This window comes from Prionailurus viverrinus, chromosome A1 (assembly GCF_022837055.1).
Source record: "Prionailurus viverrinus isolate Anna chromosome A1, UM_Priviv_1.0, whole genome shotgun sequence".
NCBI classification, from domain to species: domain Eukaryota; kingdom Metazoa; phylum Chordata; class Mammalia; order Carnivora; family Felidae; genus Prionailurus; species Prionailurus viverrinus.
In genome coordinates, this window is record NC_062561.1 from 91,838,917 (window position 1) to 91,851,371 (window position 12,455).

The 12,455-nt window shown below is 42.0% G+C and overlaps 1 protein-coding gene across 1 annotated transcript; it reads right to left on the reverse strand.

Annotated features, from left to right (window-relative positions):
• Window positions 1-1,804: 1,804 nt before the first annotated feature.
• On the reverse strand, window positions 1,805-8,181 carry LOC125171105 (olfactory receptor 1361-like). The gene is made up of 3 exons (XM_047868228.1): window positions 8,148-8,181; window positions 7,882-7,968; window positions 1,805-2,748 (listed from the first exon to the last, which is right to left on the reverse strand). The coding sequence occupies exons 1-3, from the start codon at window positions 8,179-8,181 to the stop codon at window positions 1,805-1,807; spliced, it is 1,065 nt and encodes a 354-aa protein (XP_047724184.1).
• Window positions 8,182-12,455: the final 4,274 nt, after the last annotated feature.

Genomic DNA, 12,455 nt, shown 5'->3' on the forward strand with positions numbered 1-12,455 from the left:
TATACAGAACATCCAAAACTCAAAGGTAAAGCGAATTATTCCAACAAAAAATGGACAAAGGAGTTGAACAGACATTCCACCAAAGAAGGTATGTAGATAGCAAATAAGCACATGAAAAGCTGCTTAACACCCTTAGCAATTAGAAAAATTCAAACTTAGATCCCTTTGAAATAGCATTACACACCAACACCAAATGCTTGTGAGGATGTGGTGCAACTAGACCTACATTGCAGGTGTGAATCCAAAACATTACAGCCATGATGGAAGATGGCTTGGTAATTTCTTGCAAATTCAAATATGGAGTTACATATGACACGGGATTCTCCCTTTTAGGTATTTACCTGGAGAACAGAAACACAAAGCCTGTATGCTAATTTTTAGAGTAGCTTCACCCACTCAATGGAATTCTACTCAGCAATAAAAAAGGAACAAACTGGGGTGCCTGGGTGGCTCAGTTGGTTAAGCATCCGACTTCAGCTCAGGTCATGATGTCATGGTTCATGAGTTCGAGCCCCACGTTGGGCTCTGTGATGACAGCTCAGAGCCTGGAGCCTGCTTCAGTCTCTCTCTCTCTCTCTCTCTCTCTCTCTCTCTCTGCCCCTCCCATGCTCGTGCTCTCTGTCTCAAAAATATATAAACATTAGAAAAAAAATTTTAAAGGAAAAAATTATGGATATGTACAACAACATGGATGAATCTGTTGAATGAAAGAAAGCAAGACTGAAAAGGTTACATATATTATAATTCCAACCATATGACATTCTGGAAAAGGCACAACTCAAGAGGTGGAGAATCAATAGTTGCCAGGGGTTAGGAGTGGAGGGAGAGTTTGTCTATAAAGGGATGGCATGTGGGAACTATTTGAGGTAGTAGAGCTGTTCTTTTATCCTACTAGTTATGGTGGTTATACAAACCTGTAGATGTATTACAACTCATAGAACTGCATATCAAAAAGTGGTCAATTTTCCAAATGCAAATTAAAAATGATAAAAATCATTATAACAAACAAAAGTAAAAACAAAAATCAACAAATACTTTGAGAGGAAGTGGTATCACTCTGGTTCCAAACATTTGTTGTATGGGCTTGGCCAAGTTAACTTTTCTAGGACCTGGCCAAGTTAACTTCTCTAGGACCCAGTTTCCTCATAAAACGATAGGAATATTTGTAGTATCACCTCATGAGGTTGTGTGAGAGCTAAGTGAAATAATACAGAGATACTCCTTCCCATATTGGAATCACTCATTGTCAGTTGTAATTTGACTTATTATCAGTGGGCAGGATTGGTGAAACTTGAGTTGACCCATGTAGCTCTCAGTTGCCATAGATAGCCTGTTTTCAGGTTTTTCTGCTTCTGAGATCTCAAACCCAAATCAGTCTAAATGTGGATTCTTCACTTTTCACATGGAGACCATGTAGAGCAGTTGACTCTAAAAAGCCTGTGTCTAAAGTCATTCACAATTCCCAGTCCATCGTGGTGGCCAGCATCTTATAACATTGCTAGGCTCACCCTTAAGAAAAATGCATCTGGGTATCACTTGGGATCAATTATCTAATTCACCCAGGCCTCAGTCTAGTTTTTATCTGTGTAAGGAGGGTCACAGGATCAGCCCTTCTTATAGGTAACAAATGAATGATTTTATGACTTATGAGTACCTGTCAGTCTCATTTTAAAGCATGATTGTGGTCACTAATTAGAGAAATAGTTATGGGTGGATTTTGCACCCATCTGGGCCTCAGTAGCCTTTGCAAAATTAAGAAATGTATAATTTCCAGTAGACTTTTTGGCTCTAAAATTTTCTAATTCTAGAGTCTTGACAAAACTGGTCTCCTAATAATTAGCTTCCTTAAGGCTCCCTTCATGTCACGATTTCTCAGACTATAGATGAAGGGATTGACCAGGGGAGTCACCACTGTGAAGATGACAGTGGCCACCGTGTCTTGGACTGAGTAGGAGGATGAAGGGCGCATATAGACCCCCAGGATTGCCCCATAGAAGAGGGACACCACAGTGAGATGGGATCCACATGTGGACAGGGATTTCCTTATTCCCTGAAGAGATGGAAACTTTAACACGTTAGAGAAGATATAGGCATATGAAACAGTGATACATGTGAATGGTGTAATTGACATAAGCCCACCTGCAATGGATACCATCAACTCATTGATAAAGGTATCAGAACAAGACAGCTTTAGAACTGCATAGGGGTCACAGAAAAAGTGATGCACAGTATTGTTGAAACAAAAGGTGAGTCGGACCATGAGAAGAGTGTGTAGGAGAGCATGCAGGTTTGTAATGACCCAAGAGACCACCACCAGAAGGATACAGAGTTTGGGCTTCATGATCATGCTGTAGTGGAGTGGGCAACAGATGGCTACATAACGGTCATAGGCCATCACACTCAGAAGGAACCCATCCATGTTGATGAAAGTGATGAAGAAGTAGATCTGGGTCATGCATTCCACATAAGAGATAGACTTGCTTCCCAGTATGTGATTCAGCAGCATCTTGGGGGTTGTGACTGATGAAAAGCAGATGTCGATGCAGGAGAGGTTAGCCAAGAAGAAGTACATGGGGGTATGGAGATGACTGTCACAGCTGATGGCCAGGATGATGAGAATGTTCCCAATGATGGTGACCAGGTACATCCACAAGAATAGCCCAAAGAGAATCTCTTCCTGCTTTGACTGCCCAGAGAGTCCCAGGAGAAGGAATTCTGTGACCGTAGTCTGGTTGTCTCTATCCATGTCTGCAGGGGAGAAAATGTGGTCGAAATAAAAGGAAATATGGGGCACTTGGGTGGCTCCGTCGGTTAAGTGTCCAATTTCAACTTGGGTCATGATCTAATGGTTCATGGGTTCAAGCCCCGCATCAGGCTCCCTGCCGTCAGCACAGAGCCTGCTTCAGATCCTCTGTCCTCCTCTCTCTCTGCCCCTCCCCCTCTCATTCTCTCTCCCTCTCTCTCTCTAATATAAATAAACATTAAAAAAATTTTTTTAAGTAAAAGGAAATGTTTAATTGAGTTCCATTTACCATTTAGAGATTGTAATGTTTTAATGGTACCAGATCCAAAGTTTACTTCTTAATTAATCTCACTTTAAATATAAAAGTAGATAAACAATAATACATCATCATTTGAGTAAATTTTTTATGATACTGGTTTTGTCATTGATAACACACATTACATAATTCTACAGAGTTAGTTTTCCTGAAGTAAATAGCTGGTTAATTTCCATAATTTTAATTTATGTTTATTATCTTTGATTACATACAGCTTACTTCATACTTCACTAACATTCAATGAATATCCTGTATGTGGAGCTATTTTCCCACACATAATTTTTTAGTTTATGAATGATGAATTCAGTCATTCATAGATAGGAAGACTGAGAAGAGGAATCAGAGATAAAAACCCTGAGACTCAGAGAGATTCAGTGATAGCACATTAGAATGACAGAACTCATAACATTTAGTCCTAAAACAGTTAAATTCCCTTTTCTTCAAACTCCTCCTTAGTTTTACCTCTACATTTTGATTAACTACCATTTATGGAGAATACGACCAAGTGAAAAAACAACCAACATAGCCAGGCATCCAGACTCCTTCTTTACATGTAGTTCATCACTTTATCCTTATTAACATCTGTAAGTTTTAGGAATAACAAGCTTCATCAAACAGAAGGAATAAATAAAGCCAGGAGATTTAACCATTTGTTCAAGGCTACAAGTTCTTTTACCTGAATGTGGGGGGTAAGCTTAGGAATCCCCAGGGTTTACACCAATGGGTTAACAAAGCATAAAGAACTATAAAGTCATAAAATGCTCACACCCGAGTTTGGGTAAACCAGATTGGCACCCCAAGAATAGGGAATTGCAAAGACACCCCAAGAATAGGGAGGCACAAAGGTTCCAGGAATAGGGAGATGCGAAGGCACCCCAAAATAGAAAGGGGGTGCAGAGCCCCCAGAATAGAGAGGGAGAGGCAAACGCCTAAAATAAGAATGGTGCAAAGGTGTCCAATACATAGGTATATGAAATAAACAAGATTAGATATTCAGGGTGAAAGCACCCCAAATTTAGTACTATAGCGAAAAGCTGCTTTCACAGGAGGATAGGACGAGGTTAGGTAAATTGGTGAATTGGACTACGGACCACTGCGCTGCAGGCAAAACAGCCCAAAGCGGAGATGGTTAACAAAAGAAAAGGTGCCTTATTAACGCTGTGGTTATTCCCCCTGTCTCATCCCCTAGACTAGCAAAGATACACAGGCACGGTGCCTCCTGTCTGCTGTTAACAACCATCTCCCCATCTGTCCGGTGCCCGGATTTTGTTTTATATTGACCCAAACCCCAAACACTGTATACCTTCAAAACCCCCTTTTCCCTCACGTCCCCAAGTTAATGTCCATAGTTTCTTTGTCTTTTTGTACATGCCCATCACGTTTGTAAGCCTTCTGATCTGAATAAATATGGGGCAAGGACCCTTATTCAGGGCTCTTGTCTTTTTCCCAGAAATTAGCCATCTCTCACTTTAATCCTGCGTCTGCTCTTTTGCTGGCCAAAAGAGAACTTTAGCCTTAGAGTCAACGACACCTGAATAAAATGCTACTGTATACAACTCCTTCAAATTCTTTCTGGGTGTCTCCTACATTTTCCCAGGATTATTCTACTTTTAGGCTTTGAAGGATGTGCCTGGAGGTTTGTCCTCAATGTTGTGACTACATGGCATCAAAACGTCCTTGCTATCGCTCACAACTGTTGGCTTGGATAAGCTAAGTGTGCTGGTGCGGTCGCTGTGCACAGGATTTTGCAAAGAGACCTCTTTTCCCTCTTGTGCTAGCCAAACTGCAATCAGCTGGATTGTGGCACTTGGTATTATTTTTGAAGAGGAAGGCAAGTTCCTAGGGTGAAATTATGGGGTATATCTGAGTGACGTTCCTAGCATGAAGAAATTAGTATAGGCAGGAGGAGTCAGATAAAGCACTGTGGCTGTGATAGCCATGGAAGAATTCAGGGTTTGGATGGTAAAGAGGATGGGACATGGCCTTCCTGATTAATAACTAAAACCTGGGGTGGTAAGAAGAAGGAGGAAAGGGAGGAGACTCACAGGTTAAGTGGCTTGACTGGCTGGGGCAACAGATGTTACAGGTATAATTTTAGGGGGATTGGTTATAGGATGTTTGTAGTATAGCAACAGTGAAGTGTCCTAACACTTTCAGAGTTAAATTAGTAAAACCATTGTAAAATTCTGACATCTGAAGGCATTTTCTCATAAGTCATATCACAGGATAAAAGTGTAGAAAGGCAGTACCAGGTTGTAGCCAGAGTTACTGAAAGTAGGCGCTCCAGGGAAAGGATGCCTAATGGGGGACGTAGAAGTGGGAGGGCAGGGCTTGCGTCAAGGAAAACCCAAACCTGGGCACCTGGGTGGTGCAGTTGGTTAAACATCTGACTCTTGATCTTGGCTCAGGTCTTGATCTCACAGTTTGTGAGTTCCAGCCCCGCTTCAGGCTCTGTGCTGATCGCAGGGACTCTTGCTGGGGATTCTGTCTCTCCTCCTCTCTGCCCCTCCCCTCTTTCTCTCTCAAAATAAATAAGTAAACTTAAAAAATTAAAAAAAAAAGAATTGTTCGATCTCACTCTGAAATAGTTGTTTATAACAAAAAAAAAGTTGTATTTATGCAGCCTTTTTCCTTGTGTCTGAACAGCACATGTGAATATTCTGGTTTTAATTGCAGGCTGTTCCCCATAATGAAAATGGGAGTAAAAGCTGGAAGAGGTATAGCAGGATGGCAGTGGGGCTTTTCCTCTTGCCTGGGAACTGTGGAAAAGGTCCATAAGGGCCTTTTAGGTCAGTAGGCTCTAAATAACCCAAACTCTGTGCTGGGAAATCTGCCAGCATTAGGGTTAGCTCCTGCTGCCAGTGTTTGCTGGGATAATACTATCAGGAGCACAATTAATACTGCCCCCAAAACCCCAAGTCCTGTTGTGAGAGAGATAAGAGCAGAAAGAGCAATGATTCTGAAGAAAGTCTGTGCCCTCTCATTACACCCCACAGGGAGAGGGAAGTGGGCTTCCTGGTCCCCAACTCTGAGTGTGGAGACCTCCAAAAAAGTCCCACCAAAGACTGGAGATGCTTGTACCATGGGGAGACCATCCGTTGGTTTCCTGACTGGGCATATGGGCTTGCTGATCAGCCCTCCCTCTCCCAGAGCAGGGAAGAGAAAATGGGCAGAGATGGGAGAACGGAGAAAACGAAGAAGGCTGGCAGAGAAGCTAGCTGTGTGCCATTGCAAGGACGTGTGAGTTCCCCGAGCGCTGGTGGCCCCTGTGGAAGACATGTGACAGCTACTTCATAGGACAAAATCTGTGTCTTCCAGGAAAGGGGAGCTCTTCAGTAACATAAACACCGTTTGGGTGGGACTGGGGAAGGGGCGGGAGGTTACAGGGGTTGAGTGAGAGCTGAGACCCTCTCTGAGACCCTCTCTGACCCTCTCTGAGCCCGCTATGAGACCCTCTGGTAATCCCTGGAAAATCCCCTATGAGCAGCCCACAGAGATAAAAGCCCATAAGTGAGGAGCACCTGGGTGGCTCAGTAGGTTAAGCATCCAACTTCAGCTCAGGTCATGATCTCATGGTTCCTGAGTTCCTGAGTTTGAGCCCCGAGTTGGGCTCACTGCTGTCAGGGCAGAGCCTTCCTCGGATCTTCTATCTCCCTGTCTCTCTGCCCCTCCCTTGTTCGTGCTCTCTCTCTCTCAAAAATAAACAAACAACAACAACAAAGCCCATAAGTAAGACAGACAAGCCAGAAGAGCAGCAAATAGGAAGAGAGGAGAGACAGCTCCCTTACTTGGTCAAGGAGAGTACCCCTACTAGATTTCCCCCCTCTCTTTCTTTCTCCAAATCAGGAAGAGTACATCTACCAGCATCCCCCTCCCCTTCCGTACTCCAAGCCAAGGCACATTGTGAGAGAGTAGAACACAAGAGATCGAAGATTTAGACTGTTCTTGACCACTTAAAAGCACCATTTTTATAGTATGCAATGGCTTAAAATGAATGAATCTGGCCAGGATGTTTTTAGGAGACCCACCAATAGAAGATCAGTTACTAGAAAAAATAATCTCTTGTTTCATGGTTTAAACCCCAGCAGGTGGAGATTCCACAGTGAGTAGGTGATGTGGCAATTCCTCTTACTCTGAATGGATATTCACCACCCACCCCGTGAACATTCATTCAATCTCCCATGCAGCTTCCTGTTAACAAAAGAGTGCTAACTAATCTTTTTAAAAAGATTTTGTTTATTTATTTTTGAGAGAGAAAGAGAGAGAGTGTGTGCAAGCAAGGGAGGGGCAGAGAGAGAGGGAGACACAGAACCCAAAGCAGGCTCCTGGCTCTGAACTGTCAGCACAGAACCCGACTCGGGGCTCAAACTCAAGAACTGTGAGATCATGATCTGAGCCAAAGATGGATGCTTAACCAACTGAGCCACCCAGGCACCCCTATATAACTTACCTATGTGGATGCCTGGTTTCCTGCACTAATCTCTTCTGAGTCTTGGTAGCACATGGCTGTCTCTGAGACATCTGGTCTTCAGCATTGAGGGTTTGTGTTCCTGGACCTCAAAACCGGAGCTGCTGAGTGCCCAGACCCCAGCCCAAGCCAGCTCCCCTCTGTGGGCCTCTTTGTGGCATCCAAGGAGCTTCTCCTTCTGGGACACCTCAATTACGTGGTCATAGACAATAGTGGATGGACAAACACAAGGAAGCAACTGGCAGAAAGGTGCAGAGTAGGGACAGCATGGGAGGGTCTCAAATGTCTGCCAGAAGCCTCTCTGTTGTGGGGCTCTTTTAAGAGCCTGCAGTCACTGACCCTAGCGCCACTAACCTGAGCTGTCTCCTTCGTCTCCCACTGCTGCTTTCCTACGTCCTCCTTGGAAACGTGCCTGCTCTGTCCTGCAGTGGGCAGCACATCCTGAAAAGAGAAAGACTTGTACATGTCAAACCAGGACACATGCCCCCTTTGAACTTGGTCAGGTGCAAAGGGATTTTACGTGTCTGTTATTCCAAAGGTAAATCTATATGTTTATGTTCACGTGAATCTGTCTGTTGTTGGAGGTCCCGTGCCCACACCTGCTTTCCAGCCCTTCTTACCTGGCTGTTCTCTGTTGCTGTGAAATGTGGTCATGGAACCCCCATCTCCACTGGCTCCTTGCTTGACCCTGGATGATTGATTCAACAGTGTCAGCCAGGGCTGAAGACTGAGGAACCTGTTCTCACTGGAGGAGAATATTTAGAGTTAGATAGATAATGTGGTTCTCTCAGGTCTGGCTTGGATGATTGGGAACATATAAATAGATCTTCCTTCCCTGGAGGTTGAGACTCCCTTAGGGACCAGGGCAGCCATAGTTGCCAAGGTTGGGCATCCCCAGGGTGGATTCCCCCTGGCTCCACTAGAGGCGCACTTACCAACCACTCTGTTCCTATTCTCTCTGGACACAGCTATCTCTGCTTGAGGGGAACTCCGTTTAGTGCTCAGACTTGATGCTTCCCACTGCCTCAAGAATGTCTCCTCTCCTGCCTGTGTCACCTTGTATCTTGTTCTGTGCCCAAAGTAGACCTGAAGAAAAATTGTAGAACCAGTGAAATTGGCCCACATACATTGGTAGCATCTCTGTTCTGTACACTTTGCCCCTGAACTGACTCTTTTGTATAATCTGTAAGGTTTTAGGACCCTGGATTCTTTCTTCTTTCAAATACAAAGTTTGATCTGTTGGTTTGTACTAAGAAATTAATTATGGGTTTTGTTTAGAGAGAGAGAGAGAGAGATTGAATGTGCACAGGGGAGAGGCCGAGGGAGAAGGAGACATAGAACTGTAAGCAGGCTCCACGCCCAGCACGGAGCCTCATGCAGGGTTCCATCTCACAATCATGAGATCATGACCTGAGCCAAAATCAAGAGTCAGATGCTTAACTGACTGAGTCACCCAGATGCCCCCCTAAGAAAGTGAATATTAAGAGCAGAACCTCAAATCTGTATTTTAACATATAATAGTGACTGTATCCCTGGCACAGGAAATCAGAGGCATCACCTAGAGATATTTGCCTGAAGACAGAGGGTAGGGTATAGTGGGTATGGGCTGTGTATGAAGTCATTTAAATAGTTATCTACTGGCTATTGGAATTTGGGTGTGTATTTCTAAGTTTCCATTTGTATGTCCTACAAAAAGCAAAATTTTTAATTTTTTTAACGTTTATTTATTTTTGAGACAGAGAGAGACAGAGCATGAACGGGGGAGGGTCAGAGAGAGGGAGACACAGAATCTGAAACAGGCTCCGGGCTCCGAGTTGTCAACACAGAGCCTGACGCGGGGCTCGAACTCACGGACCGTGAGATCATGACCTGAGCCGAAGTCGGCCGCTTAACCGACTGAGCCACCCAGGCGCCCCCAAAAAGCAAAATTTTTAAAAGGTGAGTTTTCAAAATTCACCTTTAAAAAAAATTTTTTTTTAATGTTTATTTGTTTTTGAGAGAGACGGAGTGTGAGCTGGGAAGGGGCAGAGAGAGGGAGACACAGAATCCAAAGCAGGCTCCAGGCTCCGAGCTGTCAGCACAGAGCCCGACGTGGGGCTTGAACTCACGAACCATGAGATCATGACCTGAGCCGAAGTCAGACGCTTAACCGACTGAGCCACCCAGATGCCCCCACAAAACTTACCTTTTAAAAAAAGAAAAAAGAGGGGCACCTGGCAAACTCAGTACATAGAGTGTATAACTCTTCATCTTGGGGTTGTGAGTTCAAGCCCCATGTTAAGTGGAGAGATTACTTTAAAAAATAAAAACCTTTAAAACTATATAAATAATTTTAAAAAGTACACAAATATGAAGTTGGCCAGAGATGTTTACGTAAAAAATTAGAGAAAAAGAGTGACACGATTAATTACAGATAAAGCAGTAATAAAGTTAACCAGAAGCATAAATCATAAAAGAATAATATTTTATAATAGAGGAAAAACTCATAGAAACTCAAATGAAACATCAAATGAAGCAATGTAACAATAGTTTCCATAAAGCAAAAGCTCATAATGGCAAAGATTTTGTTTAAACAGTGAAGAAATTTTGATTTAAAATACATCCATGTCCACTCTGGAAATAGAGATTACACATTCTTTTTCAAGCCCAAGGAACAATCACAAATAGTGACCATTTTTTAGGCTACCACAAAAGCTATTAACAGAGTTTCCAAACAGTGATTTTATAGGCTACATTCTCTTACAGTCTCCATTACATAATCAAAAATTGGAAACCAAAAATCCAAATGTAAAAAGAAGTGTCCAGTTGATAAAGTTTAAAGCATTGTTTATAATTTTCATATCAAAAAGAATATTAAAACCAAATAATTTATAAATTAAATAAAACATTAATATAAAAACCTATGGGAAAATGGCCTTCAATGCTCTTGTTAATAATGAATATAAAAAATAAATAAATCAAGTATTTGGTGAAGCGTTTTTTAAAAGTTTAATTTATTTTTTTAGTAATCTCTGCACCCAACATGGGGTGCAAACTCATGACTCTGAGATCAAGAGTAGTGTGCTCTACCAACTGAGCCAGCCAGGCACCCCTCAAGCATTTTATTTTTTAAATTACTTTAGTCAAATAAATATATTAGTACAGCTTTGAAAGTTAAACAAGTCTTTAGATGGAAAACCCAGTTCCCTAATGTTCATCTCTCCACCCCTGGGTCCCACTGCCCAGTGTAAGCACTTTTATATTTTTCTGAATAGTATACCTATAATGCTACTTTTTATTGAAGTATAGGTGACACACAATGCTACATTAGTTTCAGGTATATAATGCTTCTTTAAAATTGTTTTATTTGGGGTGGGGGGGGGGGGGAGAATCCCAAATGGGCTCCGCACTGCACATGGGCTCCATCTTATGGCCCTGGGATCATGACCTGAGCCAAAGTCAAGAGTCAGACATTCAACTGACTGAGTCACCCAGGCACCCCTATAATGCTATCTTTGATTTTTGATTTGCAATCTTATCTATACCCTCTTCCCATTTGAAAGGGTGACTGTCCCATTTCCTCTTCCTCAAATCCTTTTAATACAGGCACATCACATTTTGGGGGCATGCCAATATTTATTATTGACATTCTGACTCTGTTATTCACTGTTGGTGTACTTATCTTAATTATTTTCCTGTACAACTTTTGAATGTCCCTGAAATTAATCATTGCCTAGTTTTTCATTTGTTTGATTTTTATGCCTTTATTCTTTCCCTATTCCAAAATTAGTTCTTTCTTACTTTGAGTTATATTTGATAGGCAATAAACATTACTCATTTAAGGGTACACTTGGATGACTTTTGATACTCGTGTGCATGACCACAATCAAGGTACAAAATGGTTCCATCATCCTAAAGGTTTTCTTGTTTCCCTTTACAGCTAGTACCCTTTCAGGACCACATAGGTTCTTTGAATTATTATATAAATTGTGATATCAGTTTGGCAATTTCTATGAGAAATCCTGGTGAAGTTTTGATTGAGATTGCATGGAATTTTATCAATTATGAATTGACAACTTGGGCGCCTGGGTGGCGCAGTCGGTTGAGCGTCTGACTTCAGCCAGGTCACGATCTCGCACTCCGTGAGTTCGAGCCCCACGTCGGGCTCTGGGCTGATGGCTCAGAGTCTGGAGCCTGTTTCCGATTCTGTGTCTCCCTCTCTCTCTGCCCCTCCCCTGTTCATGCTCTGTCTCTCTCTGTCCCAAAAAAATAAATAAACGTTGAAAAAAAAAATTAAAAAAAAAAAAGAATTGACAACTTAACAATATTTAGTCTCCTGGCCTAAGAGTACAGAATATTTCTACATTTTAAAAGGTTTTCTAAAAAAATAAATAAGAGGTTTTCTTTAATTTCTCTCATGAATGTTATTTTTAGTTTTTAGTGTACAGATTGCTCATATTTTTGACAACTTTAAACACTAAACATTTCACTTTTTAAAATGTTTTATTTATTTTTGAAAGAGAGAGAGAAAGACAGACAGAGAGAGAGGCAGAGACAGAGAGAGACAGAGAACGAGTAGGGGAGGGGCAGAGAGAGAGGGAGACACAGAATCCGAAGAAAGTTTCAGGCTCTGAGCTGTCAGCACAGAGCCCGATGTGACGCTTGAACCCACAAACCACAAATTCATGACCTGAGTCGAAGTCGATGTTCAACCAACTGAGCCACCCAGGCACCCCTAAATATTTCATATTTTTATGTTACTCTAAGTGGTACTAATTTTTAATTTGAATTTTTTATTATTTGTTTTTATATGATTTAAAAAATATTGATCTTGAATCCTGAAACTTTGTGAAATTAACTCTAGTAGATTGTTTATAATTCCACCAGAAATTCTACACGAATGATTATTGTTGCCACTCACACAGGCAATTTTACTTCTGTATTTCTAA